This window comes from Pistacia vera, unplaced genomic scaffold, assembly GCF_008641045.1.
Source record: "Pistacia vera cultivar Batoury unplaced genomic scaffold, PisVer_v2 Contig755, whole genome shotgun sequence".
NCBI lineage: Eukaryota > Viridiplantae > Streptophyta > Magnoliopsida > Sapindales > Anacardiaceae > Pistacia > Pistacia vera.
This window is the reverse complement of record NW_022196618.1, coordinates 159,977-175,330: the sequence shown is the minus strand read 5'-3', so window position 1 is coordinate 175,330 and position 15,354 is coordinate 159,977. Positions and strand designations below refer to the sequence as shown.

Below are 15,354 nucleotides of genomic sequence, written 5' to 3'. Positions count from 1 at the left end.
AACAATAATAAGGGTGATTACTGAGAGGATTTATCTGATCGTTCACTTTAAGGTCCTAAGAGATTAGTTCAAGTACACAAAAGTTGTTCCAAACACCCCTGATCACCAAAAAAGAAAAATAAACAATGGATACTATTGGTTACTCTATTTAATATGATATTAAAATTGTTTTCAATATATATATCTTATTTTTATTTTTATTTTGCAATAAAACCTATATGAGTTTTTTTATAAATATATCAATCAAATGTGTTTACATAGATATTATTATATCTCTTGTTTTTTAAAACAAAATGATTTAACTAATTAAGATAATAAAACCAACAAAAAATCTTGGAAAAATACTATTCATTTGATAAAAATAAAAAAAAAAAAAAAAAAATTTGAAATAATGAGTTGAGACAAATTAATATAAAAAGGAAAAGCAATAAATACTGAAAGGGGGATATTTTATTTTAGTTATTTTTCTCATTCAAAGTGCTACATATGATTTTTTAAAATTTTCTTATCCAATATTTCGACTCAATATTATTATAAATAAACCATTTTCAATATTAAAAAATTACATATGTAACATTATTTACCATATAAATATAAAAAAAAATTATTATTATTATCCCATTTGCTCCATTTTATAAAAATTGGATAGATAAATACTGTCTACATATCATAACATGTTACACTAGAAAGATGGCACGTATATAGGCCCGACCCACAAGAATTTTTCTATTTTTTTCTATGAAAGTTTAGTAGCCAAAATGAAAATCTTATTTCGTCCTTAAGGTTTGACCTAAATACATTTGAGTCTAATCGAACCTCTTAATAGCATTACGGTCCCCATGAGGTGTCAGCATCAGCAAGACAAAAATTGGATATTTTACAGGGACTTTGCAAAAAAGTTTCCCCCTCAAGGTTTGAGGAAAGAAAACACACTCGAGGTTTCCACCGGACGGAAAATTTGACCGGTTTGAAGATTTTCCAATTTTTGAAAATTCTTAAAGTTTTTAAATATTTTATAAAATAATTTATATTTAAATTAATTAATTTAGGTATAAAATGGGGAATCACAATTTAGAAAAGGGGTACATTATTAATAATAATGGATGGCATTCCCACTCCACCCTTTTTAAAGAAATAAGATTCCTATTCTTTATACAACTCTTATAAATCAAACAAGGGATAAAGAATAAGATTCCGGTTCCCTTGTCCATTCACCCCAAGCAAACATGACGTAACATCATTTGGATGTGTTTGGTTCTGGCAATGTTTTATTATAAAAAAATGTAGGATTACCAAAGAGATATATAACCTTAAACATTAATTATAAATTATTATTGTGTTTGATTCGTGTGGGTTGTATAAATGATTAGTGGGTTGTATAAATGATTAATGTGTTTGACAAAATATTTAATATATATGCGATATTTCGGTCCAAATAATTTATTAATGAGGTTAAAGAAATCATTCAACAAGTTTGGTTAATTGTTATTTGATATCAATAGGAGGGCAATTGTGTTCGAAATTTTTATTAAATAAGGGTAAAATTGGAACAAAAATAGGATTACCACAATAATCTTAAAATACAACCCTCTGAGTTGGTAATCACATAACTCCCTATTATATCACCTCTCAAATTACTTGAGTAATAAAAGATTACCTGCTGAAACAAACAAGGTAATGACCAAAATCTTTAATTACCTGCTGAAACAAACAAGGTAATGATCGGATTAAAAGATAGATTGTCGGAGTAATCTTTCAAAGGCCCTAACCAAACGAGCCCTTGTCTAGTTATATTTTCTATTCAATTTTTATTTCTTCAATTTTTATTTTAACTATATAAATAGTAATATTTATTGAGTAATATTATATTTACAAAGAAATCATACAAAGATCTCCGTATAAAATGACGCGGCAAAAAAAGAATGGAAAAGTGAATATAGTGAGTTTGACTTTTTATTTTACTCTTCGATTCATTTTTTGTCACGCCACTTTGTGTGAAATTTTTTTAAAAATTTCTTTATAAGTATAATATTATTGATATTTATTAACTAATTATATATAATAAGTTATAGTTAAAACAAATATATGAATAGTTAAATTATTATCTAATTTTATAAAATAAACTAAAAATAAAAAAACCTTAATTTAATTAAATTACAATTTAAATAAATGATAAAATAAAATGGGAGAGTGAAGTATAATAAGATAAAAGATACTCAATTTTTTTGAAACAAAGTTTCAGATTCTTTTCAGATTTTATTTTTTTGATTTGTAAATATATTTAAAACAAAAAATTGAATATAACATATAATTATTTAAAGGGTATTATAGTCTTTCTTGTTAAAATAATAAATTATTTGGGTGCATTTGTTACTATCCAAAACCCTTGGGGTGTTTTTTCATCAAACCTTGTGAAGGAAATGAAAAAAAAAAAAAACCAAATGAGGGCTAAAATGTTACTAAAAGTAAACAGGACAAAAAGTAGGGGCTAAAACGTAATTGACCCACAAGAAAATACGTACATACGGTAGACACAAGATTGGAGAGTGAGCTTCAGTTCATCTTCACCAAACGCGTCGCTGTTTTACTTCACCCAGTAAATTTTTCTCTACAAAAATCGCATCAAAACCGACAAATTTCTGGATCAGATCACGAACGGACGTGGGAGATAATCTCACAACACACACCCCAGAGGATTGGATTGGATTGAATCGAAACAAGTGAAAGCGAACTCTTCACACATAAAAGCTTACCCACTTTGCTCTTGTTTTAATGGCGGATATTTCGAGAACTCTCCAACTCATCTCTAATTTCTCCTCTCTATCCCTTTTCAAACTTACCCTTTTCTTTAAACGCTCTCTTATGGTTTCTTTCACCTCCCTTTCTTCTCTCTAGTACTCGTTTTCTTTTGCCTTGCTTTCTTCTTGTTGGTCTGAGTCTTTTGAGCTTGTGATTTTGTGTTCCAAAATGGCTGTTTCCATGGCTTCAGTTTCTGTACATTTGGTTGCTCAGTTAAGTTCTGGTAACAAGTTTAAAGCTTTGGAGCATCCCATGTTTAAAGTTTCTTGCTTTTCCCGTTTTGGTGATAGGCCTCTTTGCAGTTCTCATGGGAGGAGCAGGAGGTATGCGTATTAGTATTGTAATTATGTTCATTTTAAGTTCTTGTTGCGAAAGTTTTGTTCTTGTTTTATCTTTGAAAATGTTGTTGTTTATGATTGATGAACATAGTTTTTTCTGCTATTTTTGTGGATGTGGTATTGAAATATTTGATGTTTTGTTCAATTAGTATGAGTTTTTATGGTAAATGTTGACCCAGTTACTTTACTTGTACATATCTCTAAACATGTAAAATTCATTGGGAAAAATTCATCTAGATGTCACTAGCATATACGGAAAGATGTTCTTGTTTGTTTGTTTAATCTCTATCTTTGGAAGTTCTCTACCTTGTAATTGAGAATTTACATGGTTGGGAATCTGGGATACGCTTAATTGTTTTAAACTGACTGTTTTATCCAATATTCATTCCCCACTTGCAAATTACTGTAATTTGTTGTGTTTGATATGGCAGCTGTTTGGGGTTTGTTTCTTTTACTGAAGATTGTAATCTTTGTTTATTTTCTTGTTTAGGAGTTAAATGCATTTTAATTGGTGTAAACTAATCTTATTTTGAATATTCATTGTTAGGTTCAACATGTCTTTGAGTTTAGGACTTCTTCTGTATTTGCATTATCGCCTTGCGTTCTAATTTTTGCATTGTGTACTTTTTTCAGATGGACATCTTCGGTAACTACAATATTTCCACGAGCCTCAGCTACAGCCCTTGAGGTATGATTGGCTTTCATNAAGTAAACAGGACAAAAAGTAGGGGCTAAAACGTAATTGACCCACAAGAAAATACGTACATACGGTAGACACAAGATTGGAGAGCGAGCTTCAGTTCATCTTCACCAAACGCGTCGCTGTTTTACTTCACCCAGTAAATTTTTCTCTACAAAAATCGCATCAAAACCGACAAATTTCTGGATCAGATCACGAACGGACGTGGGAGATAATCTCACAACACACACCCCAGAGGATTGGATTGGATTGAATCGAAACAAGTGAAAGCGAACTCTTCACACATAAAAGCTTACCCACTTTGCTCTTGTTTTAATGGCGGATATTTCGAGAACTCTCCAACTCATCTCTAATTTCTCCTCTCTATCCCTTTTCAAACTTACCCTTTTCTTTAAACGCTCTCTTATGGTTTCTTTCACCTCCCTTTCTTCTCTCTAGTACTCGTTTTCTTTTGCCTTGCTTTCTTCTTGTTGGTCTGAGTCTTTTGAGCTTGTGATTTTGTGTTCCAAAATGGCTGTTTCCATGGCTTCAGTTTCTGTACATTTGGTTGCTCAGTTAAGTTCTGGTAACAAGTTTAAAGCTTTGGAGCATCCCATGTTTAAAGTTTCTTGCTTTTCCCGTTTTGGTGATAGGCCTCTTTGCAGTTCTCATGGGAGGAGCAGGAGGTATGCGTATTAGTATTGTAATTATGTTCATTTTAAGTTCTTGTTGCGAAAGTTTTGTTCTTGTTTTATCTTTGAAAATGTTGTTGTTTATGATTGATGAACATAGTTTTTTCTGCTATTTTTGTGGATGTGGTATTGAAATATTTGATGTTTTGTTCAATTAGTATGAGTTTTTATGGTAAATGTTGACCCAGTTACTTTATTTGTACAGATATCTAAACATGTAAAATTCATTGTGAAAAATTCATCTAGATGTCACTAGCATATATGGAAGGATGTTCTTGTTTGTTTGTTTAATCTCTATCTTTGGAAGTTCTCCACCTTGTAATTGAGAATTTACATGGTTGGGAATCTGGGATATGCTTAATTGTTTTAAACTGACTGTTTTATCCAATATTCATTCCCCACTTGCAAATTACTGTAATTTGTTGTGTTTGATATGGCAGCTGTTTGGGGTTTGTTTGTTTTACTGAAGATTGTAATCTTTGTTTATTTGCTTGTTTAGGAGTTAAATGCATTTTAAGTGGTGTAAACTAATCTTATTTTGACTATTCATTGTTAGATTCAACATGTCTTTGAGTTTAGGACTTCTTCTGTATTTGCATTATTGCCTTGCGTTCCAATTTTTGCATTGTGTACTTTTTTCAGATGGACATCTTCGGTAACTACAATATTTCCACGAGCCTCAGCTACAGCCCTTGAGGTATGATTGGCTTTCATTAGTTGCTTACTGGTTTTGCATGTTAAGTTTTAATTTCACGTATTTCCTGTGGTTGTTGCATGTCTTTATTGAATTTTAAACAGGATGGAAGTAATAGTGAGACTGACACAATTCCGACACCTAAAGTCATAATAGACCTTGATTCTGATCCAGATGCAACAGTGGTGGAGATAACCTTTGGCAATCGCCTTGGGGCTCTTCTTGATACTGTATGAGGCCGTTTGCTTGCCTGTTTAGATATTTGTTTATAGCTTCAATTTGCTTCTCTGTATCTATATTGAATTTTAATTCTTGCTGAGTAAGAATCTTCTGGTTTTGTGTTATATATCTCTATTGGTATCTTATGATGAGTATACGTTATTAACACTTGGTAATTGGGCTGCAGATGAATGCACTTAAAAACCTTGGGCTGAATGTCGTTAAGGCAAATGTCTATCTAGATTCCTCTGGAAAGCACAACAAATTTGCCATCACTAACACGTAAGTTATGTGATACATGTTAATCTTTGCTTGAGTCTTGGCTTAAGTGACCTTTGGTTGCAGTTTCTTACACATTTAATTTGCTTAAATGTATGTTAACCAGTCTATAGTTAATGAGCATAGTAAATAATTCCCGATGTAGATACTGCTTAAATGGCTATCATCAGTTTATTGTTAAGTTGTTACAATCATGAGAGAAGGATGTCAATTTGATGCAAAGCTTATTCTAAGAGCGAAGTTTTATGTCAAACATGTGTTGTACTTGTAAGAAAATTAAATAGATTCAAGAACTACTAGTACCCTGAAATGAATGAGTGAGTTGAATCAGTTCTTTCAATAACTTTCCTACAACAGTTACGATTAATTTGGTCATGGACCTTGTATGCAGTTCTACTGGTAGAAAAGTTGACGATCCGGAGATGCTTGAGGCAATTCGTTTGACAATTATAAACAATCTGCTTCAGTATCACCCGGTAACCTACTTTTTGTGCTTGAAATATCACCTGGTGAAAGTCCTTCTGTAGGACTTGCCTAACCAAAAAGCTTATTGAGTGTGAATTGGTGGTACCAGGAATCAAGTTCCCAGTTAGCAATGGGTGTAGCTTTTGGCGTTGAACCACCAAAACAGCAGGTCTTTGATTTCTGATCCTACTTTGGCTTTTCAATCTCCCTAGTAGAACATTTGCTTGTCGAACTAAGGGGTTGTATTTAGGTGTTTTTTGGTCAATATTGCTTGGACTTATTTATATTTTTTTTTTTTGCTTTTGATTGAAATTGGTGCCATGTTGTATGATTGTTGACACGGCTAGTAAATTATTGAGGGGACCATTATGTTCCGCCAATCATGGCTCACAATTTGCTTTGTTGGAATTTTTTCAGGTTGATGTGGACATAGCGACCCATGTAAATGTCTCTGATGATGGTCCTGATCGAAGGTAATGCATGATTTAGTCTTATACTCAATGTCAGGGCTTTTGCATCCCACAAAACTTTGGCCTTATGACAATAGTTTTTGAGACTATAGCCCGACCTACCAATTTCCCTGTCAATAATGCAACATTATCTTGTCCATTAGAATGGATATGGAAAATATGTGGCTCTTACCCATATTATTTTTTCTTTTGCTTTATCAAAGCTTGCTTTATGTGGAGACAGTGGATCGCCCTGGATTATTGGTTGATCTTGTAAAGATTATCACTGACATCAATGTCGCTGTTGAATCAGGAGAGTTTGACACTGAGGTAATTGTTTACAGAAACTTCTCTATTTTTTTATTTTATTTTATCTAGATAGAAGTAGCCAAGGATATTAATAATTCATCCTCATTAACGTTTCCGCACCAGGGGCTGTTGGCTAAGGCAAAATTTCATGTCAACTACAAGGGCCAAGCCCTCATCAGGCCTCTCCAACAGGTAAAGTTAGCCATGCCCATGAAACTTATTACAAGTTTTGACCTATATTCTGTACCGACTTGAATAGAACAAAGAGGTTTATTATTTTCTTTTAAATGAAATAATAGATTGTAGTCCTCTGGGAAAAGAAAACTTTTCTTATGCTAAGGATTGGGATTTAGTTCCGGGACTAAACGGTACAAGGTTTACACCCTAAGGAAGATCCATTCCCATTGAAGAGGCTGATGCATTATTACTTATTTAAGTTTGGCTTTGTAAATTTGCAGGTTGTTGCTAATAGTTTACGATATTTTTTGAGGCGACCATCAACAGAGGAGGCAAGTTTCTGAGCTGTTGTTGATGATCCAATTCACAATTATACACTCAAATGATTCTGTACTCCCAACATGGAATTATAAAATGTTGTCACTGTAATGGCCTTGTATAACCAAGACTTATGGACAATAATCAATAAATCTGTGATCTCTTATTGTTAGATTGAAACTGATATTTATATCGAAAATTCTTCAATGGGATGAGTCTATGTCTCCATTCAATTTTCGTACACCGCATCTGCACGCTCCTGGGAATTCTTTCTATAGTTGTATTAGGCTGTTGAAAACAGTAAAACGAATTGAAGCACAGCCAAATTACAGAAAACTTAAATTGTTTCTGGGTTATTTGAAGTTCTTATAAATGATCAGGCTGATATATGTATATTGGGTAACTAAGTAGAATATAATTGTTGAGAATGACAGGATAATTTAATAAGAAAATGAATAGGTCAACATTTTATCAGTATTATGGACAGCATTATGGGACTGGTAGGCCATGAATTCCTTTATCTTACTATTACAACTCACATAGTATGTAACAAGTTGCATATAATAATGACTGAACATAAAGTATATATGTATGCATATATACAAGTAGACATACAAGCATATGTGGTATTTATACGCTACCTGATTGGTTGAATACTCTTCCTACTAATATTATAGCTTTCTTGATTGATCGAATATGCTTCCTGATTAAAAGTATATGTTTTTTTATTCGTTGTTTGTATATGTATTTAACATTAGTAAAAAAAATTTGCCATCAACCTCGTAGGTATAACTTAAGAGCTTGTTTGGTTAGGTTATAAGCACTTTTGAAATTTAGTTCTACTTTAACGATATCTAAGTAATCCTATAGAAATACCCACCAAAAAGTTAAAAGCAACATTATTATGAATATAAATCTGGTGCCAAACATGCCTCATACCCTAAAAAACTAGAAGAAAATTAAAGGTGAAGAGATTGATAAAGGAAAAGAAGAAAAGAATGTGAACAGAATCAGAAGAATACAAAGATAAATAAGAACAAAAGAAGGCCATACCTGATAAAACTAAAAGCAAAATAATAATGAAACAAGAGAAAATGACGTGAGGCATGAAACAGGCGAGGCGATGACAAACACAACCTACATTGAGAAGAGAGAAATGGATAACATTCTCACCCTTATAAAAACCAAACCCACCATTGATCCATCCTCATTTCTTTGGAGAATCACCAAGACAAAGAGAAAGGAGATGACAGGCTCACTTGCAAGAGGAGCTCCCACTTTCAACTCCATGTTTTTCAAGTAATGTCATTCAATGAAATTTTTTAATTGTTTGCATATTGTTTCTAGATGCATTAATGTTTATGTTTTACTTTTTACAATTATATTATATGTTGCTTTGAATGGTCTAATCCTTTATTATATTCATGTATGCACTCTTAGGTCTGTTTGGATCATCTGCATATTTAAAAATACGGACCTATGGACCTTCATTTCCGATGCTAGTTCATAGGGGTGGGCAGGTCCCAGAGGAATCAGAACCAGTCGGTTCCTTGAATTTGGAACAGATCCGGTTCCTAGAAGCCAAGAACCGGAACCTAAAACATAGGTTCTAGTTTCAGTTTTAGGTCCTCGGGTTAATTTTAATTACCTCTAGTTTTTAAAAATGATAAATAAACCATCTAAAAATTACAAATATACCTTCAATATTTTACAAAAATTAAATTCAGTCTCAGTTCCTACTCAGATCTTGGGTTTCGATTTCGATTCCTTATTTCTAGAATCGAAATCTACTCTATGAGGGTCAGTTTTGGATAGGAACTGAAACAGAATCCTAAGTACCCGTCAATATCTTAATTTCGATTTGTTGTTTTGCACAACCCTATTAGTTCGTAATTAGCTATACTCAGTTAATACAAAAAGACAAAATCTGATAAAATGTTTTGTATTGAAAATTGTGAAAATTTTATTTTTATTGTTAATTATTACCATTTGAGAAATTGACAATTTCTTTTGGATGTTGGTGGATCCTTATTCATAATCAAATAATTTTCTTTTGAACAAACAAATACCAATTAATATTCTGTGACTTCCAACACACACAGGCCGATGCTGCGAAAAAGCTACCACAAAACAGGAACATCCGCCGATACAATACGCGAGAGTGCAGTGAAATTAAACCCGGAAGAGGGCCTTTCTGCAAAGAGCCAAAGCCTGCAAAATGGAAATTGCTGGGTTCCCCATGAAAAGACTGGAATTTATTATCCCAAAGGCCATGAAAAAGTTTTGGAAGATGTTCCTCCTGAAGCTGCCAGAGATATTATTGGAGTTAATTGGTTCTCTGATCATTAATCTTCTTCTTCATTCTATTTCTACTATTAAACTATGTTTAAGCCCTCTCTATATATTTTGTGTTCTTGCCTTCTTATTTTATTTTCAACTTGATCATGCCTCTTATTGTATCATGATATGGATAAAGTGGGGGGGGGGGATCGCCTTGGGGCTCTTCTTGATACTGTATGAGGCCGTTTGCTTGCCTGTTTAGATATTTGTTTATAGCTTCAATTTGCTTCTCTGTATCTATATTGAATCTTAATTCTTGCTGAGTAAGAATCTTCTGGTTTTGTGTCATATATCTCTATTGGTATCTTATGATGAGTATACGTTATTAACACTTGGTAATTGGGCTGCAGATGAATGCACTTAAAAACCTTGGGCTGAATGTCGTTAAGGCAAATGTCTATCTAGATTCCTCTGGAAAGCACAACAAATTTGCCATCACTAACGCGTAAGTTATGTGATACATGTTAATCTTTGCTTGAGTCTTGGCTTAAGTGACCTTTGGTTGCAGTTTCTTACACATTTAATTTGCTTAACTGTATGTTAACCAGTCTATTGTTAATGAGCATGGTAAATAATTCCCGATGTAGATACTGCTTAAATGGCTATCATCAGTTTATTGTTAAGTTGTTACAATCATGAGAGAAGGATGTCAATTTGATGCAAAGCTTATTCTAAGAGCGAAGTTTTATGTCAAACATGTGTTGTACTTGTAAGAAAATTAAATAGATTCAAGAACTACTAGTACCCTGAAATGAATGAGTGAGTTGAATCAGTTCTTTCAATAACTTTCCTACAACAGTTACGATTAATTTGGTCATGGACCTTGTATGCAGTTCTACTGGTAGAAAAGTTGACGATCCGGAGATGCTTGAGGCAATTCGTTTGACAATTATAAACAATCTGCTTCAGTATCACCCGGTAACCTACTTTTTGTGCTTGAAATATCACCTGGTGAAAGTCCTTCTGTAGGACTTGCCTAACCAAAAAGCTTATTGAGTGTGAATTGGTGGTACCAGGAATCAAGTTCCCAGTTAGCAATGGGTGTAGCTTTTGGCGTTGAACCACCAAAACAGCAGGTCTTTGATTTCTGATCCTACTTTGGCTTTTCAATCTCCCTAGTAGAACATTTGCTTGTCGAACTAAGGGGTTGTATTTAGGTGTTTTTTGGTCAATATTGCTTGGACTTATTTATATTTTTTTTTTTTGCTTTTGATTGAAATTGGTGCCATGTTGTATGATTGTTGACACGGCTAGTAAATTATTGAGGGGACCATTATGTTCCGCCAATCATGGCTCACAATTTGCTTTGTTGGAATTTTTTCAGGTTGATGTGGACATAGCGACCCATGTAAATGTCTCTGATGATGGTCCTGATCGAAGGTAATGCATGATTTAGTCTTATACTCAATGTCAGGGCTTTTGCATCCCACAAAACTTTGGCCTTATGACAATAGTTTTTGAGACTATAGCCCGACCTACCAATTTCCCTGTCAATAATGCAACATTATCTTGTCCATTAGAATGGATATGGAAAATATGTGGCTCTTACCCATATTATTTTTTCTTTTGCTTTATCAAAGCTTGCTTTATGTGGAGACAGTGGATCGCCCTGGATTATTGGTTGATCTTGTAAAGATTATCACTGACATCAATGTCGCTGTTGAATCAGGAGAGTTTGACACTGAGGTAATTGTTTACAGAAACTTCTCTATTTTTTTATTTTATTTTATCTAGATAGAAGTAGCCAAGGATATTAATAATTCATCCTCATTAACGTTTCCGCACCAGGGGCTGTTGGCTAAGGCAAAATTTCATGTCAACTACAAGGGCCAAGCCCTCATCAGGCCTCTCCAACAGGTAAAGTTAGCCATGCCCATGAAACTTATTACAAGTTTTGACCTATATTCTGTACCGACTTGAATAGAACAAAGAGGTTTATTATTTTCTTTTAAATGAAATAATAGATTGTAGTCCTCTGGGAAAAGAAAACTTTTCTTATGCTAAGGATTGGGATTTAGTTCCGGGACTAAACGGTACAAGGTTTACACCCTAAGGAAGATCCATTCCCATTGAAGAGGCTGATGCATTATTACTTATTTAAGTTTGGCTTTGTAAATTTGCAGGTTGTTGCTAATAGTTTACGATATTTTTTGAGGCGACCATCAACAGAGGAGGCAAGTTTCTGAGCTGTTGTTGATGATCCAATTCACAATTATACACTCAAATGATTCTGTACTCCCAACATGGAATTATAAAATGTTGTCACTGTAATGGCCTTGTATAACCAAGACTTATGGACAATAATCAATAAATCTGTGATCTCTTATTGTTAGATTGAAACTGATATTTATATCGAAAATTCTTCAATGGGATGAGTCTATGTCTCCATTCAATTTTCGTACACCGCATCTGCACGCTCCTGGGAATTCTTTCTCTAGTTGTATGAGGCTGTTGAAAACAGTAAAACAAATTGAAGCACAGCCAAATTACAGAAAACTTAAATTGTTTCTGGGTTATTTGAAGTTCTTATAAATGATCAGGCTGATATATGTATATTGGGTAACTAAGTAAAATATAATTGTTGAGAATGACAAGAGAACTTAATAAGAAAATGAATAGGTCAACATTTTATCAGTATTATGGACAGCATTATGGGACTGGTAGGCCATCAATTCCTTTATCTTACTATTACAACTCACATAGTATGTAACAAGTTGCATATAATAATGACTGAACATAAAGTATATATGTATGCATATATACAAGTAGACATACAAGCATATGTGGTATTTATACGCTACCTGATTGGTTGAATACTCTTCCTACTAATATTATAGCTTTCTTGATTGATCGAATATGCTTCCTGATTAAAAGTATATGTTTTTTTATTCGTTGTTTGTATATGTATTTAACATTAGTAAAAAAAATTTGCCATCAACCTCGTAGGTATAACTTAAGAGCTTGTTTGGTTAGGTTATAAGCACTTTTGAAATTTAGTTCTACTTTAACGATATCTAAGTAATCCTATAGAAATACCCACCAAAAAGTTAAAAGCAACATTATTATGAATATAAATCTGGTGCCAAACATGCCTCATGCCCTAAAAAACTAGAAGGAAATTAAAGGTGAAGAGATTGATAAAGGAAAAGAAGAAAAGAATGTGAACAGAATCAGAAGAATACAAAGATAAATAAGAACAAAAGAAGGCCATACCTGATAAAACTAAAAGCAAAATAATAATGAAACAAGAGAAAATGACGTGAGGCATGAAACAGGCGAGGCGATGACAAACACAACCTACATTGAGAAGAGAGAAATGGATAACATTCTCACCCTTATAAAAACCAAACCCACCATTGATCCATCCTCAATTCTTTGGAGAATCACCAAGACAAAGAGAAAGGAGATGACTGGCTCACTTGCAAGAGGAGCTCCCACTTTCAACTCCATGTTTTTCAAGTAATGTTATTCAATGAAATTTTTTAATTTTTTGCATATTGTTTCTAGATGCATTAATGTTTATGTTTTACTTTTTACAATTATATTATATGTTGCTTTGAATGGTCTAATCCTTTATTATATTCATGTATGCACTCTTAGGTCCGTTTGGATCATCTCCATATTTAAAAATACGGACCTATGGACCTTCATTTCCAATGCTAGTTCATAGAGGTGGGCAGGTCCCAGAGGAATCGGAACCATTCGGTTTCTTGAATTTGGAACCGATCTGGTTCCTAGAAGCCAAGAACTAGAACCTGAAACATCGGTTCTAGCTCCAGTTTCAAGTCCCCGAATAAATTTTAATTACCCTTACTTTTTAAAAATGACAAATAAAGCCTCTAAAAATTACAAATACACTTTCAATATTTTATAAAAATTATAATTTAGTCTTAGTTGTTACTTAGATCTCGGGTTTCGATTCTGATTCTTTATTTCTAGAACTGAAACCTACTCTATGAGGGTCAATTTTAGATAGAAACTAGAACGGAATCCCAAGTACCCGCTAATTCTAATCCCAATTTTGGCCGATTTTTTTGCACACCCTAATTAGTTCTAGTTAACTATACTCAGTTAATACAAAAAGACAAAATCTGAAAAAATGTTTTGCATTGGAAATTGTGAAAATTTTATATTATTACCATTTGAGAAATTCAAAGAAATGGACAATTTCTTTTGGACAATTAATTTTCTTTTGAACAAACAAATGCCAATTAATATTCTGTGACTTCCAACACACACAGGCCGATGCTGCGAAAAAGATACCACAAAACAGGAACATCCGCCGATACAATACGCGAGAGTGCAGTGAAATTGAGCCCGGAAGAGGGCCTTTTTGCAAAGAGCCAAAGCCTGCAAAATGGAAATTGCTGGGTTCCCCATGAAAAGACTGGAATTTATTATCCCAAAGGCCATGAAAAAGTTTTGGAAGATGTTCCTCCTGAAGCTGCCAGAGATATTATTGGAGTTAATTGGTTCTCTGATAATTAATCTTCTTCTTCATTCTATTTCTACTATTAAACTATGCTTAAGCCCTCTCTATATATTTTGTGTTCTTGCCTTTTTATTTTATTTTCAACTTGATCATGCCTCTTATTGTATCATGATATGGATAAATATGTAACTATTTTTTTTTTTTTTCCAAATATTATGATAGTCTAATGATCATATTTTACCTAATCTTTTAAAAATCAAGTGATAAATTATTTTTTTTTTAATTGAGTCCGGACCAACTTATATCCATCTCAACTAATTTTCAGGAAAAATTATCCCACAACAACCAATCGTCGCGACCCCCTGGTTAAATTATGGGTAAATATATTACTTTTGTGCTCAAGGGAGAATCGAATCAATTGATATATTGACACGTAGAAAAAGTTAATCTTTTATATTTATATATTTATTAGTTGTTTCAATTAGATATTGAGAACAATTATATTTCTCTTAATGGAAAAACTTAAAAATTTCGGCGTTTAAGCGACGACTAAACATTTATTAGTTTGTCTTAAATGACTTCTTCAAAAATACCCGTATTCTAATTTTTAAATTCCAATCATGCCCTTTAAAACCTTAATCTCTATTACCCTATTTTATTCACATTCTTATTTTAGTTTCACTGTAGCAAACATAGTTGATAGACATACTAAAAAAAATTAAGTCAAATTATTTGTAAAATTAAAATACTTTCGTTATACTTTATCAAATTTATGGTTTGTAATACAAACTATAAATACATATCATACTTAACCTTGACAAGGATATTTATGTAAAAACACTAGTTTTCAAATATTTAAGAATTTATTAAAATAAACACTTAATACTTATAATCATATATTAAAAAAAATTACAAACAAACATATCATAAATATTTTTTTCAGTCTTATTCAACAAGAGTTATTCAGTTGTCTCAAACTGAAAAAAAAAATTCTCAATTTTCCTAATTTTCTTAAAGTTGAAATCAATAATTTCCTATAAAATATATTTATAAAATCGAAAATTTTGAAAAATTGGATCTTTTGTTCCTAGCAAAAAAAAAAAAAAAATTTTGTGAAAAACAGGATCTTTTAGTCTTAATAATCAAAACATATTTTTTTTTTGT

The 15,354-nt window shown here is 32.6% G+C and overlaps 3 protein-coding genes across 4 annotated transcripts; all 3 read left to right on the top strand.

Annotated features, from left to right (window-relative positions):
* Positions 1-2,590: 2,590 nt before the first annotated feature.
* Positions 2,591-7,625, top strand: LOC116115891 (ACT domain-containing protein ACR11-like). Of its 2 annotated transcripts, none has more exons than XM_031402018.1 (10): positions 2,591-3,122; positions 3,771-3,825; positions 5,307-5,432; positions 5,609-5,703; positions 6,092-6,176; positions 6,275-6,334; positions 6,583-6,638; positions 6,839-6,944; positions 7,047-7,115; positions 7,382-7,625. In XM_031402018.1, the coding sequence occupies exons 1-10, from the start codon at positions 2,968-2,970 to the stop codon at positions 7,442-7,444; spliced, it is 870 nt and encodes a 289-aa protein (XP_031257878.1). In that variant the 5' UTR covers positions 2,591-2,967; the 3' UTR covers positions 7,445-7,625. The 2 variants fall into 2 exon arrangements, with proteins under 2 accessions (XP_031257878.1, XP_031257877.1); XM_031402017.1 differs by lacking the exons at positions 2,591-3,122; positions 3,771-3,825 and adding exons at positions 3,974-4,502; positions 5,151-5,205.
* A 1,004-nt stretch (positions 7,626-8,629) lies between these two features.
* Positions 8,630-9,883, top strand: LOC116115890. Its single transcript, XM_031402016.1, has 2 exons — positions 8,630-8,717; positions 9,521-9,883. Exons 1-2 carry the CDS (start codon positions 8,665-8,667, stop codon positions 9,765-9,767), a joined length of 300 nt encoding a protein of 99 aa, XP_031257876.1. The 5' UTR covers positions 8,630-8,664; the 3' UTR covers positions 9,768-9,883.
* A 1-nt stretch (position 9,884) lies between these two features.
* LOC116115879 (ACT domain-containing protein ACR11) lies at positions 9,885-12,125 on the top strand. The gene is made up of 8 exons (XM_031402001.1): positions 9,885-9,932; positions 10,109-10,203; positions 10,592-10,676; positions 10,775-10,834; positions 11,083-11,138; positions 11,339-11,444; positions 11,547-11,615; positions 11,882-12,125. The coding sequence occupies exons 1-8, from the start codon at positions 9,885-9,887 to the stop codon at positions 11,942-11,944; spliced, it is 582 nt and encodes a 193-aa protein (XP_031257861.1). The 3' UTR covers positions 11,945-12,125.
* The last annotated feature ends 3,229 nt before the right edge of the window (positions 12,126-15,354 follow it).